The following is a 14568-nucleotide window of genomic DNA, read 5'->3' on the forward strand; positions in this document are numbered from 1 at the left end:
CTATTTAGAAGTCGGACGAACATTGAATGTTCTGTAACATTCAAGTCTGTACATGTACATACGATAACTCGAAGCAGGATGATAATGTTTTCGAGTAGCCGATCCTTTTCTATCGCGGCAACAATTTTCAATTGAATTTCAGTTGAGTAACGATTGTTCGATTCGCCTATATTTGTACAAATAAAACATTCCTACCAAGTAAATAACATATTCGATAAAATTTCTATAGCGAAGAGCAAGTTTGTCAAGTTGGTCAACAGGATAGTGAAATATAAGTTCGAATACAAGGACAATTCGCGTCGCGTTGAGTCTAGCACGGCTTCGAAACTGGCTTCGAAACTGGCTTCGAAGCTGGTGAACGGTCAGGCACGCGTTGAAACGGTTCTGTCAAACTTGCTCGGGCGCCGGCATATGTTTTTCAACAACGTCGCTGGACGACACGTATCGCGTATCGTCGCAAGTGCGAGAAACTTTGCCGTTCAACCGATCCACGATCATCTGAAGCGGCAGACCCTTCGTTTCTGGAATAAGCGTGAAAACGAAAAGGAAAATGAAGACGCACACGGTGCCCAATAAGAAAAAGCATCCGTACATGTTCAGCCAAACGACCATATTCGGAAAGAACTTGACTACGAAAAACGCCGTACTCCAAACGGTAACCAAGCCGAGCGTGACAATCGGAGCGGACACGTCTCGATTGAGTATTTCCGAAGAGACCACGTACGGGCCCGGGCCCAGGCCTAAATTATAAACGATCACGTAGACGGACAACGCCAGGATCGGAATCCAATTGAAACCGGCAACGTCGTACCGAAGCGATTCCATGTAGCAGTAGAGTCCGAGCGCGTAGTGACAGACGCACATTCCCGCGCACGATATTAGAAGCAACGGTCTTCTACCGAGCCTTTCCATCAGCGAGGTGGACAAGAACGAGCCAAACACTTGTATCGCACCGACGATGATTGCCGAGGCGTTGGGCGACAACGAACTTCCAGATATTCCGAAAATCGTTTCCGTGTAGCTTATCTGTAAACGAAGCGAGGAAACGTGGGTACGGCGTCGCATCCGTTTTCCCCTCCCGTCTATCATCCCAGTGTTACCATTGCGAATATTCCACACAACTGTTGACCTCCGAACAGACCCAACGCGATGAGCAGGCCCTTAATCGTCGCCTTGTCCCGTATCAAGTCCGATGGTCTGACGGATCTCCCCGAAGCGTTCTCTTGTTTCGCTTCCACCTGCAGCCGCAGCATCTCGCGTTGCACCGTCGACTCGTGACCCGCCTTTAACCATCTCAAAGATCTACAAGAGACGATAGAACAGTGGAGGCGAGATCGCGCGCGGTCGAGAACGCTCTCACCGGCCGAGCCGTGTTTCTCGGTTACCTCGCGGCTTCGGGGAGCCGATGATGCCGCACCAAGTACACAGGCGACTCCGGAACAAAGAGAAAGATGACGAAGTAGAGAACCGGCACCGCGAACGCGACGATCGCGAACACGCGGAACGACAGCATCGCGCCGAATGTATAGCTGAAGAGGATGCCGCCGTTCAAGATCAAGGACAGCAGGCTGGCCAGCATGCCGCGTGTCGCGTCGCAACAGATCTCGGAGACGTAACGCGGCACCACGAACAAAGTGATCGCGCCGCCCATACCGGAGAAGAAACGGGCTACCAGAAGGTGCCAATGTTTCGTCGCGAAGATCATCAGCAACCATGCGAGGGAAGAGGGTATCGCTGCCAGACATCCTGTCGCTTTCCGTCCATACCTCTCCGTTATCTTGCCGACTGCTACGGTCGTTAAAGCAGCCGCCAGGCACAAGATTCCGGTCAACCAGGACGCCGTCTCGTTCGTCATCGGCTCTTCGTCCACCGGCGGATCTTCACTTTGTAGCTGCGGCATCATCGGAGATTGCCAACCAACCGATATTCCGTACGACAATGTTGCAACATTTACTAAAATGCAATCCCTCTCCTTTGTTTCCTCGCCGAGAATAGATTCTCTCTAGGACTTACCCATAATTGCTAGAAAAAGTTGTCGCAGCTTTCCCGGCTCGACGGGTTTGTTTCGGCGCGTTCTTTCCAACGGGCTCTTCTCCATATCGTCCAGCGTTAAGTCTCGCCTCGCTACACGACCGACTCGTTCCCATTAACGATCGATGATGGTTCGTTCAATTTATACCGATCGGTAGCCCCGTCCTCGGCGACCAAATTCAAACGAATCGAATCTATCCTGCTTATCATTCCTTTCGCAGTCTTCCACAAACAGAACGCACAACCAACCATCGGTACATTTACCTACTTACATACTTTTGTATACTTAACAAACACGCTTGATTCCGCTTCGCTATCAGCGTCTTCGACGCAAGACCTTTCGTTTTCGCCATATCTGATGCAAACTTAATCGTGCTCTCGTGCGTGCAAGTGTTCGTAACGCCGACGAACCGTTTTTAGGCGAATTTCCTTTACTTTTCCTTCGGAACGTTGTTCTTCTCGCCATGGACCAACTACTGATTCATCGTCGTCGGTCACAGATAAGCGCACCCAATTACGAACACCCACTAATCTCATCTTTAACGTACACACAATTATTTGTTTATAGTTACGTATACATATGCTTCCCTCTGATTTACTGTCAGTATATTTTATCACCTGTTTCTTACCGCTAAGATTAATTTACGACTTGTAACAGACGATTGGACCAATCTCTTTGAAAAAACGGCTCTTTCGAGGTAATTTATAACCCCCGCGTATGCACGAGTGCGCCAGTACCTGCGCGTCGTACACGATAAAACTTTTCATGCGAGACTTTCGTTCGTCGAACAAAAGATACTGTAGCCACGCGTAACGTTGCAATTTTTCAATAGCAAGGAAATTTCCAGTAGCCATGAAACGCTGGAAACAGAAATGGCGGGAACAATGTATACCGTACTTTGCGTCTATGATCTTTAAATCTCCGTGAAACTTTGCGAACGCAATATTTAATAAATTAATATATTACATTCGTGTATGTCGACAATTCGTAACCAGCAAAATGATATTTACTCGTCTACCTACCTAGTTACGGTGCTCGCTGTCTTCGCACGGTACTTGATCTATATTGCTCCCTTGTGCGGTGGCGTACACATCCCTGGTGCATTCACACATGCACGCAGAGCGTAGCGCGACAGTGTCGGAACGTATCTCTCGTGGCCGGATAACAGCAAAACAGGTATTTAACCTCGTAAAAACGTCCTTCGAATACGTCGTGCTTCGTTTACATTTCAAATTGGTGTCATCTCTCGATCAGTGTTCTTAAATTGTTCAAATGAATCGATATCGAGACGTTTCTTTCATTTTATTCCATCGTACATGCTTCCTACGCAATCCTCATTGTATCCTTTATCAATCGCGGCCATGTTGGCCGTACGATCCCAACGATGTCAATTTTGTGGAGTAAACGAAATTATCGAATTTTCCTCCCACTTTTTTCACTCATCTTTCCGATAACGTAAAACAAGTTACTCTTTTCTTTACGTATTATCGTTTTACTGTCAGAAATCCATAATCAGGAATGTGCGAGTCCGAGGGTCACACTTGTCAACAAGTTTCTAAATCTCAATAAACCCTCTGTTCGGATAAACTAAATTTCCGATACTATCTTTCATTGATTTAGTCGATTAAAACGTAAAATATAATCACAGAGGTATTCGATAGCAAAGTGTTCATGCCGTAGAGACGATACACGATATTTAGACTATCTTGGTACTGATAAATCTACTACCAAATATTCTGTATAAATCTTTTATACAAGTTACTATTCGATCATCAACGAACAGTAGTTTTGCAGAAAAACATGGCATGGCATTGCAGCGGATCTACAAATCAAGAGATGGTGGCTAAGCTAAAAGGTAAAATCAGAACAAAAATTGAACGTGAATCGTTTACGTGATTTTTCACAAATATTTTCTTATAGAAGCAGGCATCCTGGCAACGAGCAAAGCAGAAGCAGCCATGTTAGCTATAGATAGAGGAAACTATTGTCACGAACCGGAACCATACCTAGATCGACCGAGAAGAATTGGATTTAATGTAACTATTAGCGCTCCTCACATGGTAAGCAAATCAAAGATGGATCTGGGTAGCCGAATACGTATCTTTGTTACGTGTCTTACTTCGCTAGCACGCGTAGATCCTGCGGTGGACAATTGTAAAGAGTCAAACGCTTTCTTCCAGCATGCCAATGCATTGTCCATCCTGACCGATCAATTATTTGAGGGAGCGAAAGCGCTGGATGTAGGTTCTGGATCTGGTTATTTAACAGCGTGTATGGCATTTATGGTAGGCGCGGGTGGTCGTGTGATCGGCATCGATCACATTCCTGAACTGATCGAGTTCTCCAAGAAAAATGTACAGAAGGATTGCTCCCATTTTCTCAAAGAAGGCCGTATTAAATTTGTTGGTAAGTAATTATGAAATTTTAACCAGGTTTCAATTTTTAGTCGCGAATAAATAATATCGGGTGAAAGAGAAAGATATGATCTGTTCTTTTTTTTTATAATATTAATACATCTGATACATTCAAGAGCTTAAGAATAACAGATACGCTCAAATGCGAAATACCTACTAATCCACCCATGTGGAGTAGGTAGTGTACCTTATCAGGAAGAATCAAAAGGAACTCTGTTCAACAATTCTGTGACTTTGCTGTGTGTTATATAAAAAGATAGACCAAAGTTTAACATCAAGTCATTGTAAATGCGCCTAGTGGGAGACGGTAGATTGGGACACGCTGCCGATGGCCCCTACAACGCGATTCACGTTGGAGCAGCAGCAGAAGTTTTACCGCAGCAGGTTTGAAAAATTTAGATACAACTGACAAGTGACCAAATATTTATCGTAATATAATATAATAGACTGCTTCGAATAAATGTATCGTCTGTTCTAGTTGGTAGACCAATTAGCTGTCGGAGGACGTCTAATTTGTCCGGTAGTTACCATAGAAGGATTCCAAAGGCTTCAGGATTTCCTGCAAGTGGATAAAAATGCCGATGGCACGATCACAAAGAAAAAACTCATGCACGTTTCTTATGTACCTCTTACCGATCCTGCCACTCAATTACACAACGATTAATGTGCAATCGTGAACTTTTAGAAATCGTTTAGAAAAATTGTTGCGTTTCAAGTTCAAGTCATCGATAGTGATGCCGACCGATGAAATTCAATCGAAATAATTCCTTATCCACAGCGGATCGAATGTTTCCAAATTAGAAATTTCTTACTGGAGTAAGCATCAATAAACTATATTTTCATTAAATCGAGTAAATGATTCAACTTTTCACATTAAATCTATACAAATCTTATAGCTTGTAGCTTCGTATCGAGAACGCCGCGTTGAACTCCTCGAATGGACCAATAATATTTTGTTTAATATAAATATAAATATAAATATAAATATAAATATAAATGATAAAAATATACCAAAGCAAAAACTTGTTAATTCTCGCTGATACAATTACCGAGGATTCTCAATTGATCAATTATATATTATTTAGACGCTGTTAACTCTTTCTTCAATCACTATTTATCATAAGCAGAAATGAAAATAAATAAATCTCTACACGCGCCAGGTGAATGATTTTCAGTGAATTCGAAGTATACAATCGATAATGTCGAAAAGACCGATAAAACAGAAATCTGTTATTCTGATACTTGTAATACTGCGAAGTTGGTACCAATATGTTCAGCCGCCGTAACGAGCGTGGCGATTCGAACGAAAATGCAAGGGAAAACGCGGCGTTACGTCCTCCCTTGCTTTGTCAGTTGTACTCGTTAATTAGGTTATTCGGGGAAATTCATCTTGAACGCGTTTTTCATCGGTACGATTCAACGTACGACCGATGAAATCGTTAACGGACATCGATCATCCAGAAATTCAAATGATCCTTAACTCTCTGAAGGTGTGTACCGACGATTTTACCAACACATAACCAGCTCGATTACGGAACATTCAAATGAAACATTGCGAAAGAACAGCGAAAAGAACACCATTCGAAAAAGACTGGATTGTAATTCATTGAATTCGTTCAAGTTTCGGTGAAGATCGTTGCATGCATTCGTTATAGTTTGCTGGCTGCATCGTTGGATGGTAGGGTGTTGTTCGGTGCGGGTAAACAGTCAGATGCTGTTTATATATGTAGGTAGACCGAAAACCTAACCTCTTCCGTAGGATAGATTTGGGACACATTCCCGAAGCGTGCCGGTGTGGAAAAGTTGAACGTTCGATATTTACAGACACTGTTATTAGTTGTTACGATTTCACTGGGAACCGATAGACGGCTGAAACTGGAGAAATTCCTGTGTCAGACCTAAAAATAGGCGTAGAAATTGGAATCGGAAGACGTCGTTGGATCGATAAATACAGGACGGTTTTAGACAGAAATTCTCGCGACAACTAAGTGAAAATAGTTTACAAATAATGCCCTGGAGTGTTGGCAGTTACGTGAAAATAGACGATGGTCGTAGATATATCCGAAATATCCTTCGACAAAATTCCTGTGCGACGAAAAGCATCATCGGAGTTCGCGATCGACATTAAAGGGGACATTTTGATGGGCCGAAAGTGAAACAGGTAACGAAATTTGCGTCATTTCATTTATTCGTATCTCCAAGAAACATAAATAATATCGGCAGTGACGTAACGATCGTGTTCTCTGCCTGTCGGTCATTTATCATTATTAAGTTACGAATGTCCAGTTTCTAGTGTCGGTAGGAAATTAACTACAATGACTGACAACTCGTTGTTTTTCTCGTATCGCTAATGCCTCGTCGTCGTTCGAGCATTGTTTAGATCCGAAAGAACTCGCAGAATAATGGGTTTACTCGCAATTACGAACGAAAGCGATAAAATCGACGAATACGTACGAATACGTACGAATACGTACGAATACGATTCGATACGATTCACCAGCGATTCAGCGTGTTGTATTTTTAGCACGTGTCATCATCTTTCCAAAAGAACGCTTGACCCGAGTTACGTAATCCTTATCAAATTCAGAAATTTGTCTGGTAACGGCGATCGCATAGGGAACGAATCAGAGAGAATCGTGGTAAGAAGGAAGAACCGAAATGCCAAGGGATCGAGGAGATCGATCTATGAAATTGCTCGACGATGGATAGATTCGGTTTCCTCGCGATATCTCTCGCTTGTCGGAGGAAATTTCATGGACTCGAGGAACACGTTGGCAAACCACGCGTCGGCTGAACCTTGCTCGAGAGATGTCCAGTTGTTTTCTATCCTGTGGAGTTGCAGTTCGCGCGGTTCGTCGTTTCGACGTTTCAACGTTCGTCGACGAAATACAATGAAAATGCTCGAGGAAAAGTGAGTAAGTCTTTGTCGAGGTACGAAGAGGACGACTCTAGACCAGTCTCGAACAGAGTTGAGACGAACGAACGATTTATCCGTAAATCGTAAATCGTTCGACGGTTCTAGAGGAATGCACGGGTAATTTCATTTCTCGGCTAGAGGAGAATCTTGGAGAAAACGAGAGTGCGGCTACGGAAGAGCGTGGCGCAGCTTTGCAACGTCTACAAAGATCAATGATAACACGCGACACTCTCCACTCGAATAAAAGTGTGTTAACGCGGCTCAACGCGGCTCAACGCGGCTCAACGCGGCTCAGCGCGGCTGTACCCGTCGACGAAACGAACAGTGAAAGGCATAACCGATCTTTTTAACGCCAGATTACGCAAACAGAAAAGAAAAGAAAAGAAAAGAAAAGAAAAGAAAAGAAAAGAAAGGAAAAGAAGGCAGACCGATTCGAGGCCCGACCTTTCGTTGCGTACGCTTCGACTGGTACGGTTCCCGAGTTGCTCATCAATTGTTTAGGTGGCCGATCGATTATAACGTTAACGGGAAAAGGAGGCCGGTGTGTTGGAACTAACCCTCCGTCCCTAATGTGACGAGCATCGATGTAACCCGACCGACGATCGAGGAAACCGCGTTTGTCCTTCGAAACAGATCGATAGGACGCGACGCGATACGGTAGCAGTTTTCCTGTACAATTTCCCGCGAGGCGCTAGAAAAAGAGACAGAAGTATGACGCCGCCTCGTGTATCGTGACCTTCCCCGGTATGAATGTTCTTCCATGGAACGGCAAAGCACGCGTTCTACCGCGTATACCGTGTTCATTCCGTTCGCTTTACGGCCGCCGTAGTAGGACGCCGACCGTTCTCGCGCGAGGACCTTTCGCCGACGAGCCTTCCTTCTCGTTTCCGCCTTCGTTTCCGACTCGATCTTCGTCCGCGTCCGAATCACTCGCCTCTACCAGTTTGACGAGCTGTGCTTATGTTAGGTAAACGCAATTCTATTATCCGAACCGACGAAACCGCGTTTCGAAGACGGCGCGCGGTATAGTCGAACCGACACGACGGTGCTCGTTACTCGTAAAGAACGCGACACTGTTCGATCTTATCGAAACGAGTGGAAAGAATAATGCGATGCTCGGCCTCCGAGTACCACTTGCACGGCACTTTGATCGATACGCGCGTATCTCGAATATCGTAGAGCCGTTTCTGCGAGTCACGTTTCTGCGATCGTGTGTCGAAATCGTCGATGATTCAGCGATTAGCTCTGCTATTGTCAAAATCGAACCGGACTTTCGCGTTACGCGTACGCAGATAATCGCGTCGACGATCGCCGTGGTTGGTCGTTTATTAAACGGCGAGTCACGGTGGTCAAGGTCGATGGGATGTCACAGACGCGCTCGTTCGAATGCCGTTTCCGCGGAAACACGTGGCCATACGTATAATTTACTGAATTATCGTGGAAAAGTTGAACCGGAACTCCGACTTGCCGCGATAACCGACACACCGGCCGTAGTTTGCAATGTGCCGTACAGCAGTACTCTATCGCGTCATCGCGACAGATCTGTTGCGCAATGTCGCGACACGTTTGAAATCTAGCAGTTTTCCGCGATCTCCGACAAGCAGGCGCAATGTCCGTTCCGCGACTCATCGTGCTTCCTTATCGAACGCGTCCGCATTCGCGATGCACCGAGCCGATCGCGAGTCGACTCGTACGTTTCCCGAGTTTGTCGTCGAGCCGGACTTTATTCAAATCGTCGCTCTCGCGTTCCACGAGTTTTCACGAGTTTTCACGAGTTGTTGCCGTTTGTTACAGTTGACGAAACTAGAAGAACAATGCAAAATTGTTACGACGACGAGGAAAACGGCGTCGTCCACAAGGATGCGGTGATTATAGGTACGCGCAGAATTGCAATAGCGGTGGGAATGTATCGGTCTATTATTCGTTCTTCCGATTACCGTATCGTTTGTCGTTTGGAACAATTTTTCAGGAAATGGACCGAGCGGTATATGCGTTTCTTACATGCTCGCTGGAAATTGGCCGTACTACACCGGCGAGCCGCATCCCGGGGACGAGATGTTGACCGCTAGGTTGCATTGGACCACTACGCACGGCGAAGAAGAAGCCGAGAGGAATAACGTAACGGGCAACAGACGCAACAACGGCCAGAACAGGCTGGAGGAGTACGACAGGAAAAGCCAAGATGGGTGTTTGGCGCGCAGCACGCGACGCAAACTCAAGTGCCTCTCCTCCGGGCTGGAGGGCAGAGTCGGCGGCCGGCCGTTGGCTCTCCTGATGGACCAGCTGCAACATCCCTGCGTGGACAGTGGCCTCGACGTGCCGTCCCTTCTCGCGTGGAAGTCCGCCGAGCAGAATTCCGAGCACAAACCGATCGACCACGTGGTGCTCGGCAAGAGCCCGCCCGGCGGCACTTGGCAGGTAACGACCGCCGCGTCGCTTTTCCTTAGCGCGTCTCCCCCGACCGAGCGTCCGCTTTTCATTTATCGCTCGACGACCACCGCGTGTCTTTTCCAGTCGATGGATCCGAACGTGTTGACCATCAGTTTGAATCGGTGGATGTCGCTGCCCGATCTGGATATCAGGCAGTGGGAGACGATGCTGGAGTCCGAGCAGCTCTGGAAAAGCAGGAAGACGGACGGCGAACCGTACGCGCACGAGTTTGACGAGAACCCGACCGTGTGCAAAACGGCTAGCAGAATCTCTGCCGGAACAGTGGCCGCCTACTACGACGACTACGTACAGAGAAAAGGATTGAAAGAGTACTTCCGATGGTTCGTGTTCGTTGAGTTTTTCGTTGCTCCGTCTATCTGTCTGTCTGTCTGTCTGTCCGTCCGTCCGTCCGTCCAGCCAGAGCAGTCAGTCGATGGATCGACCGATCCGGCAATTTTAATCTTGCGCGATTTCTCCTCTGTTTAGTTCGTTCCGCGTGTAATGCGAAACTAAATATGGTGTTGCAGCGGGACCACGGTCACTTCCGTGAGAGAAGACGCACGGTACGGATGGACGGTGGAGGGATTCGAGACAGAAACTGGAAAACCGTTCAGATATCGATGCAAAACGGTGATCCTTGCCACAGGCAGCACAGACTCGCCGAATCGGCTAGGCGTGCCCGGCGAGGACGCGCATCCCGAGTGGGTCACGCACTATCTGAACGATCTCGAGTCGAAATTGGATCGACTGCTCGATCGACTGCTCGATCGACGGACGAACATCGACTCCGGTTTTCCCTGGAGCCGTGCCGATCCGTCTTCGTTCCAGCTGAAAAACGGCCACCACGATTCCGTTTCGCACGAGCATTCCGCGAAACGAATCGAACCCGTCCTCGTGATCGGCGGTGGTCTGAGCGCGGCCGACGCGATCATGGCCGCTCGTTTCCGAGGCATACCCGTGCTGCACGCGTTCCGAGACACCACCACCGATTGGGCGAAGTCGGAAGACGAAAAGCCGCAGCGCGTCAAGTACGAGAAACTGCTCGGTCTGCCCAGTTCCATGTACCCCGAGTACCATAAAGTTTACGAGATGATGGCCGACGGAGGTAGCAATTATCCGCTGTACAGAGCGTTGCCGGGATACACGCTGCGCGAGTTGTGCGTAAACGGGAACGATCGCATCGCGGACACCGCGTCCGAACTGCGAACCGCCACGCTCTCGTCCCCGGAAGGTCGCGTCTGCACCTTCCGCGTCTCGATCGTCGCCATATTGATCGGTAAGTATCTCGCGACCGTGTCATCGGCAGTCTGACGGCACGGAAGCGAATGCGAAGGGGAAGGCGAAGGGGAAGGCGAAGGGGAAGGCGAAGGCGTAGGCGAAGGCGTAGGCGAAAGCGATAACGACGACAAAGCATCTATTTACAGGCTATAAACCAGACTTGTCCTATCTGGAAGCTGGCGGCGTCGGTCTCGGAAAAGTTGCCAATAAACCTATCGACTGCAAATCGAACCCGATAGAGGTCGACGATTTCACGTACGAGGTGATCAAGGCGCCGAGATCCGGTCTTTACGCTCTGGGTCCGTTGGTCGGCGATAACTTTGTGCGTTACATACTTGGTGGAGCGTTCGGAATTTTAGTCCATACGTTGAGGAGATCCACCACCTGAGGCTGCCCTTCGATATTCACCGCTGATCGTTCATCTTTCACTCGTTACAGTTCGCGAATGCGATCATGACCATGACCATGATCGCGACGGCAGGCGCGATCGATGACATAGAGATACCCGTATAGATACACATAATAGAGGTATCGTACTACAGATACATAGATAGACGAAAACAAGGGATTCGATTGTACTCTTTACAGGGTAGTATTTTTTTAAATGCTCAATCTATGTACAAAGCCCTTAGATAGTCGAATAACGCGTCCATTGAGTAGACGCGGTCGAACACGATCAATGATAAGAAGAAGGTACTTTTAGAGGTAAAGCTATCTCGTAACGTTACTCATACCTTAAAATATCGCAGATCACGTAAACCAGAATATTGCGTTTATCGATCTTTCCATTTATTAACACATTTTCGAGTCAATTGAATGCGATACGATATTTACGTTAACAATGCGTAGAATTGTAATGTTCGTACGTGCCTTTACTTAAATACTTTTCTCTTATTAAAGAAGGAGGATAACATTTACACAAAAGCGTTTAGCTTGATCGCGAATCTTTTCTCTTTTATTTAGGAATTCATTCATGAAAATGGCTCCTATCGCCGTACTTACGATATATTTTATTACCATATAAATTATTGTATTTTGAAACTAAATGAACATTTCAACTGGTAGAAAGTGAGAAGTGTAACACGAATACGCGCGTCACGAATCGGACGCGCACGGTGACACGCCAATGAAAACTTTCTTTCGACTATTTTCCAACTATTATTTTTATGCTCGCCTTGTATTTCCTGTATTTACCGTCGTTCCGGTCAAATACTGCGATCCGTGCAAAATATAGAGTAAAACCACATTCTCCTTCGAGAAACACCAACCAATAACGACTCGACCATTCAAAGGTTACGCCTTACGTTTTAAAAACAACGAAAAGAAGACTAACCAGAATAATAGCTCCGGCAAGAACAACTATACAGTACAATTTTTTATTGGCCCTTTGATAAGAGTCCGCTTTTTTCAATTGTTTATAACTTTCCTGTATTTGCACTTGTGTCTGTTCTATATTATAATCGATTCTATCCAAGATAGTGCCCTGATCCTGCACCATGTTCGCTAAATCCTGTTTAGGGAAAACGTCTTACTTGAAATCTCTATGGAGAACTATCCTAAAGAATCTTTGTAACGTCTCTTACTTTAAATACGTGTCTGAGATCCGCTATGCTCTGTACTATGCTGCCAATTTGTTCTTCCCTTTCCAGAGCAAACTTCATTCTATCCCCCGGATCGTCCAGCTGTACGAGTACAGTCTCTTGATGGTGTTCGTTCTCGTACCACGATTCCACGTTTGTTTGACCAGAGTCGAGTAACCATGTATCGCTCGTGGCATTATTTAAAAATATCGATTGGTCTTCGGTAAAATATTGATTGCTCCTCTCCTCCCTTGACTTCATCTCTAAAGTCGTAAACAAATTGTCCAACATATTCAAAGATCTATCTTCGGTAACGTGCGAGCAATTTCGCATCGATACGCCGTTACAGAATACGTACGCGTCAAATAATGATTTTGAGCAGATCCATATCGAAGAGCAAGCTCTTGCAAAGCAGCCGAGAGAGCCAACACCGCACTCGTCGCTAATTGACGCTCTACGGCTTTAGTCGCATGCCTAGCCGCGGTTTTTATACTTTGCACTTGTCGGTAACCATTCGAAAATGCGCGTCCAATTTCTCGCGTCAGTTGTTCCATTTGCCTTTCTTCCTGCAGACATGTTTTTAACGATTTTTCTCTCTCCGACAATTACATTATCAAAATACGTAGAGATCTGAGAGCTTGGAACGCCGCTATGCGTACGACGACTCGTCAAGTCACGATTAGTAACACGATAACGAGTACCACGTTGATTCGTGTCATTGACAAACCTGCGAAGTATCATCCAACGTTGGTCTAGTCAATTGTTTCTTATATAAATCTCTTAGACTGTCTACTTTGTCGCGTAATCTACTTAAAATGTATTGCGTTTCCTCCAAGGCGTCTATCCAAATGGGCGATGTGTTATTCTCCAAATTGACATTTCTCAGTTCCACGTTGTTCGAATTGTCAAAATCCGGATCAACTAATGTCGTTCGATCGGACAGGTTCTGAAACGATACACCGACGACATTTAAACATTACAGTTCCATTCGGAACGTTTACACGTTGACAGACTCTCCGTCGTTACGAGGTTATGCCTATCATACCTGTTCGGCGTACGAATGTTTACTTCGCAAAGCGTTATTCCGCATAAAAATATACGGCTCTGTTAAATTTCTCATGGCCATTTTGATCGATTCTCTTAAACCTCTTCTTTATCAATACCTCACAACACTTGGCCACGCATCGTTATCTCTTCGGATTTTCTCCATCTGTCATTGTGAATCGACGAAAACAGCTGATCAGTCAAATACACGAATGTTTCATTTTCAACTTACTTTATCCCTAACGATCGATTCAAAAACCCGAACAGCATTTTCTTCGTAACATGTTCGATTATTCGTTGTACATATATTTATGCTATTTAAATCGTATTATATAGACCGACAGGCAAAATATTTCACCGCCCAATGTAAAACAGTCGGAGGACAACCAGTGGAAATTTTTCCCTCTTACATCGCGACGTACAGTCGTAGATTCGTGGTAGCAATGTTTCTGTACGGCATTCCGTATTATTAGAACATCGTTCTAGATTTTGCTTCTCTCGAAATTCCTACGAATCGATACTACTTGCACGTTTCAACGAACGTCCACATAATTCCAAAGTTTGTTTGGAGGATGCCCTAGACGGAAGCTGTCCATAAGCTGCAACGTTTGTACTCTGCGTTGTTCACGAGATCAACCACCACCACGGGGCAGCACAGAGGCAACAGGGGTCTTTCGCTAGGGATTTTGTTTCTGGTTCTGATTGGTTCTGTGTAAGTACACGGTCAGACTCGCGACATCGAGGGGAACACAGTAGTTTACCCTCTCCCTGGCCACGCTGTGTGTAACTGTATCGACGAATAGCAAATTGCTACCAAAAATTAGACGAGAATAGATGCAAGCTGACCAATGAGATTCGCATTCTTTTCAGGGG

General features: G+C 45.9%; 4 protein-coding genes across 10 annotated transcripts; 2 read left to right on the plus strand and 2 right to left on the minus strand.

The window, feature by feature from the left end:
- Positions 1-152: 152 nt before the first annotated feature.
- LOC116432497 (facilitated trehalose transporter Tret1) lies at positions 153-2801 on the minus strand. Of its 2 annotated transcripts, XM_031989512.2 has the most exons (5): positions 2661-2801; positions 2014-2568; positions 1386-1953; positions 1101-1302; positions 153-1026 (listed from the first exon to the last, which is right to left on the minus strand). In XM_031989512.2, the coding sequence occupies exons 2-5, from the start codon at positions 2096-2098 to the stop codon at positions 388-390; spliced, it is 1494 nt and encodes a 497-aa protein (XP_031845372.1). In that variant the 5' UTR covers positions 2099-2568; positions 2661-2801; the 3' UTR covers positions 153-387. The 2 variants fall into 2 exon arrangements, with proteins under 2 accessions (XP_031845372.1, XP_031845373.1); XM_031989513.2 differs by lacking the exon at positions 2661-2801 and having other exon boundaries at positions 1386-1891; positions 2014-2162.
- LOC116432502 (protein-L-isoaspartate(D-aspartate) O-methyltransferase) lies at positions 2753-5293 on the plus strand. Of its 3 annotated transcripts, none has more exons than XR_012999419.1 (6): positions 2753-3208; positions 3827-3887; positions 3953-4092; positions 4213-4438; positions 4625-4830; positions 4925-4943. XR_012999419.1 is itself a non-coding variant. In XM_031989523.2 (6 exons), exons 2-6 carry the CDS (start codon positions 3833-3835, stop codon positions 5108-5110), a joined length of 693 nt encoding a protein of 230 aa, XP_031845383.1. In that variant the 5' UTR covers positions 2753-3208; positions 3819-3832; the 3' UTR covers positions 5111-5293. The 3 variants fall into 3 exon arrangements, 2 of the variants coding, with proteins under 2 accessions (XP_031845383.1, XP_031845382.1); XM_031989523.2 differs by having other exon boundaries at positions 3819-3887; positions 4745-4830; positions 4925-5293; XM_031989522.2 differs by having other exon boundaries at positions 4745-4830; positions 4925-5293.
- Positions 5294-5768: 475 nt separating this feature from the next.
- Positions 5769-12218, plus strand: LOC116432380 (oxidative stress-induced growth inhibitor 1). 4 transcript variants are annotated; one of them, XM_031989156.2, is made up of 7 exons: positions 5966-6172; positions 6271-6607; positions 9158-9238; positions 9333-9781; positions 9878-10134; positions 10321-11069; positions 11218-12218. In XM_031989156.2, the coding sequence occupies exons 3-7, from the start codon at positions 9178-9180 to the stop codon at positions 11457-11459; spliced, it is 1758 nt and encodes a 585-aa protein (XP_031845016.2). In that variant the 5' UTR covers positions 5966-6172; positions 6271-6607; positions 9158-9177; the 3' UTR covers positions 11460-12218. The 4 variants fall into 4 exon arrangements, with proteins under 4 accessions (XP_031845017.2, XP_031845016.2, XP_031845013.2 ...); XM_031989157.2 differs by lacking the exons at positions 5966-6172; positions 6271-6607 and adding an exon at positions 5769-5936; XM_031989153.2 differs by having other exon boundaries at positions 5966-6607.
- A 153-nt stretch (positions 12219-12371) lies between these two features.
- On the minus strand, positions 12372-13848 carry Syx16 (syntaxin 16). The gene is made up of 5 exons (XM_031989161.2): positions 13697-13848; positions 13379-13597; positions 13010-13217; positions 12655-12914; positions 12372-12581 (listed from the first exon to the last, which is right to left on the minus strand). Exons 1-5 carry the CDS (start codon positions 13775-13777, stop codon positions 12372-12374), a joined length of 978 nt encoding a protein of 325 aa, XP_031845021.1. The 5' UTR covers positions 13778-13848.
- Between the last annotated feature and the right edge of the window lie 720 nt (positions 13849-14568).

This window comes from Nomia melanderi, chromosome 9 (assembly GCF_051020985.1).
Source record: "Nomia melanderi isolate GNS246 chromosome 9, iyNomMela1, whole genome shotgun sequence".
Lineage (NCBI taxonomy): Eukaryota > Metazoa > Arthropoda > Insecta > Hymenoptera > Halictidae > Nomia > Nomia melanderi.

What these genes read in the sequence shown, in the direction of transcription:
- LOC116432497 (XM_031989512.2), bottom strand. Translation starts at nt 2,098, where the DNA reads ATGGAGAAGAGCCCGTTGGAAAGAACGCGCCGAAACAAACCCGTCGAG. An exon ending in CGGCTCCCCGAAGCCGCGAG is followed by an intron (nt 1,303 to 1,385) that starts GTAACCGAGAAA and finishes CGTCTCTTGTAG; the next exon opens with ATCTTTGAGATGGTTAAAGG. An exon ending in TGTGTGGAATATTCGCAATG is followed by an intron (nt 1,027 to 1,100) that starts GTAACACTGGGA and finishes CTTCGTTTACAG; the next exon opens with ATAAGCTACACGGAAACGAT.
- LOC116432502 (XM_031989522.2), top strand. Translation starts at nt 3,143, where the DNA reads ATGCACGCAGAGCGTAGCGCGACAGTGTCGGAACGTATCTCTCGTGGC. An exon ending in GCCGGATAACAGCAAAACAG is followed by an intron (nt 3,209 to 3,826) that starts GTATTTAACCTC and finishes GTAGTTTTGCAG; the next exon opens with AAAAACATGGCATGGCATTG. An exon ending in AGGCCGTATTAAATTTGTTG is followed by an intron (nt 4,439 to 4,744) that starts GTAAGTAATTAT and finishes AAATGCGCCTAG; the next exon opens with TGGGAGACGGTAGATTGGGA.
- LOC116432380 (XM_031989152.2), top strand. An exon ending in CAAGGATGCGGTGATTATAG is followed by an intron (nt 9,239 to 9,332) that starts GTACGCGCAGAA and finishes ACAATTTTTCAG; the next exon opens with GAAATGGACCGAGCGGTATA. An exon ending in CGCCCGGCGGCACTTGGCAG is followed by an intron (nt 9,782 to 9,877) that starts GTAACGACCGCC and finishes TGTCTTTTCCAG; the next exon opens with TCGATGGATCCGAACGTGTT.
- Syx16 (XM_031989161.2), bottom strand. Translation starts at nt 13,777, where the DNA reads ATGGCCATGAGAAATTTAACAGAGCCGTATATTTTTATGCGGAATAAC. An exon ending in CGTTGGATGATACTTCGCAG is followed by an intron (nt 13,218 to 13,378) that starts GTTTGTCAATGA and finishes ACATGTCTGCAG; the next exon opens with GAAGAAAGGCAAATGGAACA. An exon ending in ATCTCAGACACGTATTTAAA is followed by an intron (nt 12,582 to 12,654) that starts GTAAGAGACGTT and finishes TTCCCTAAACAG; the next exon opens with GATTTAGCGAACATGGTGCA.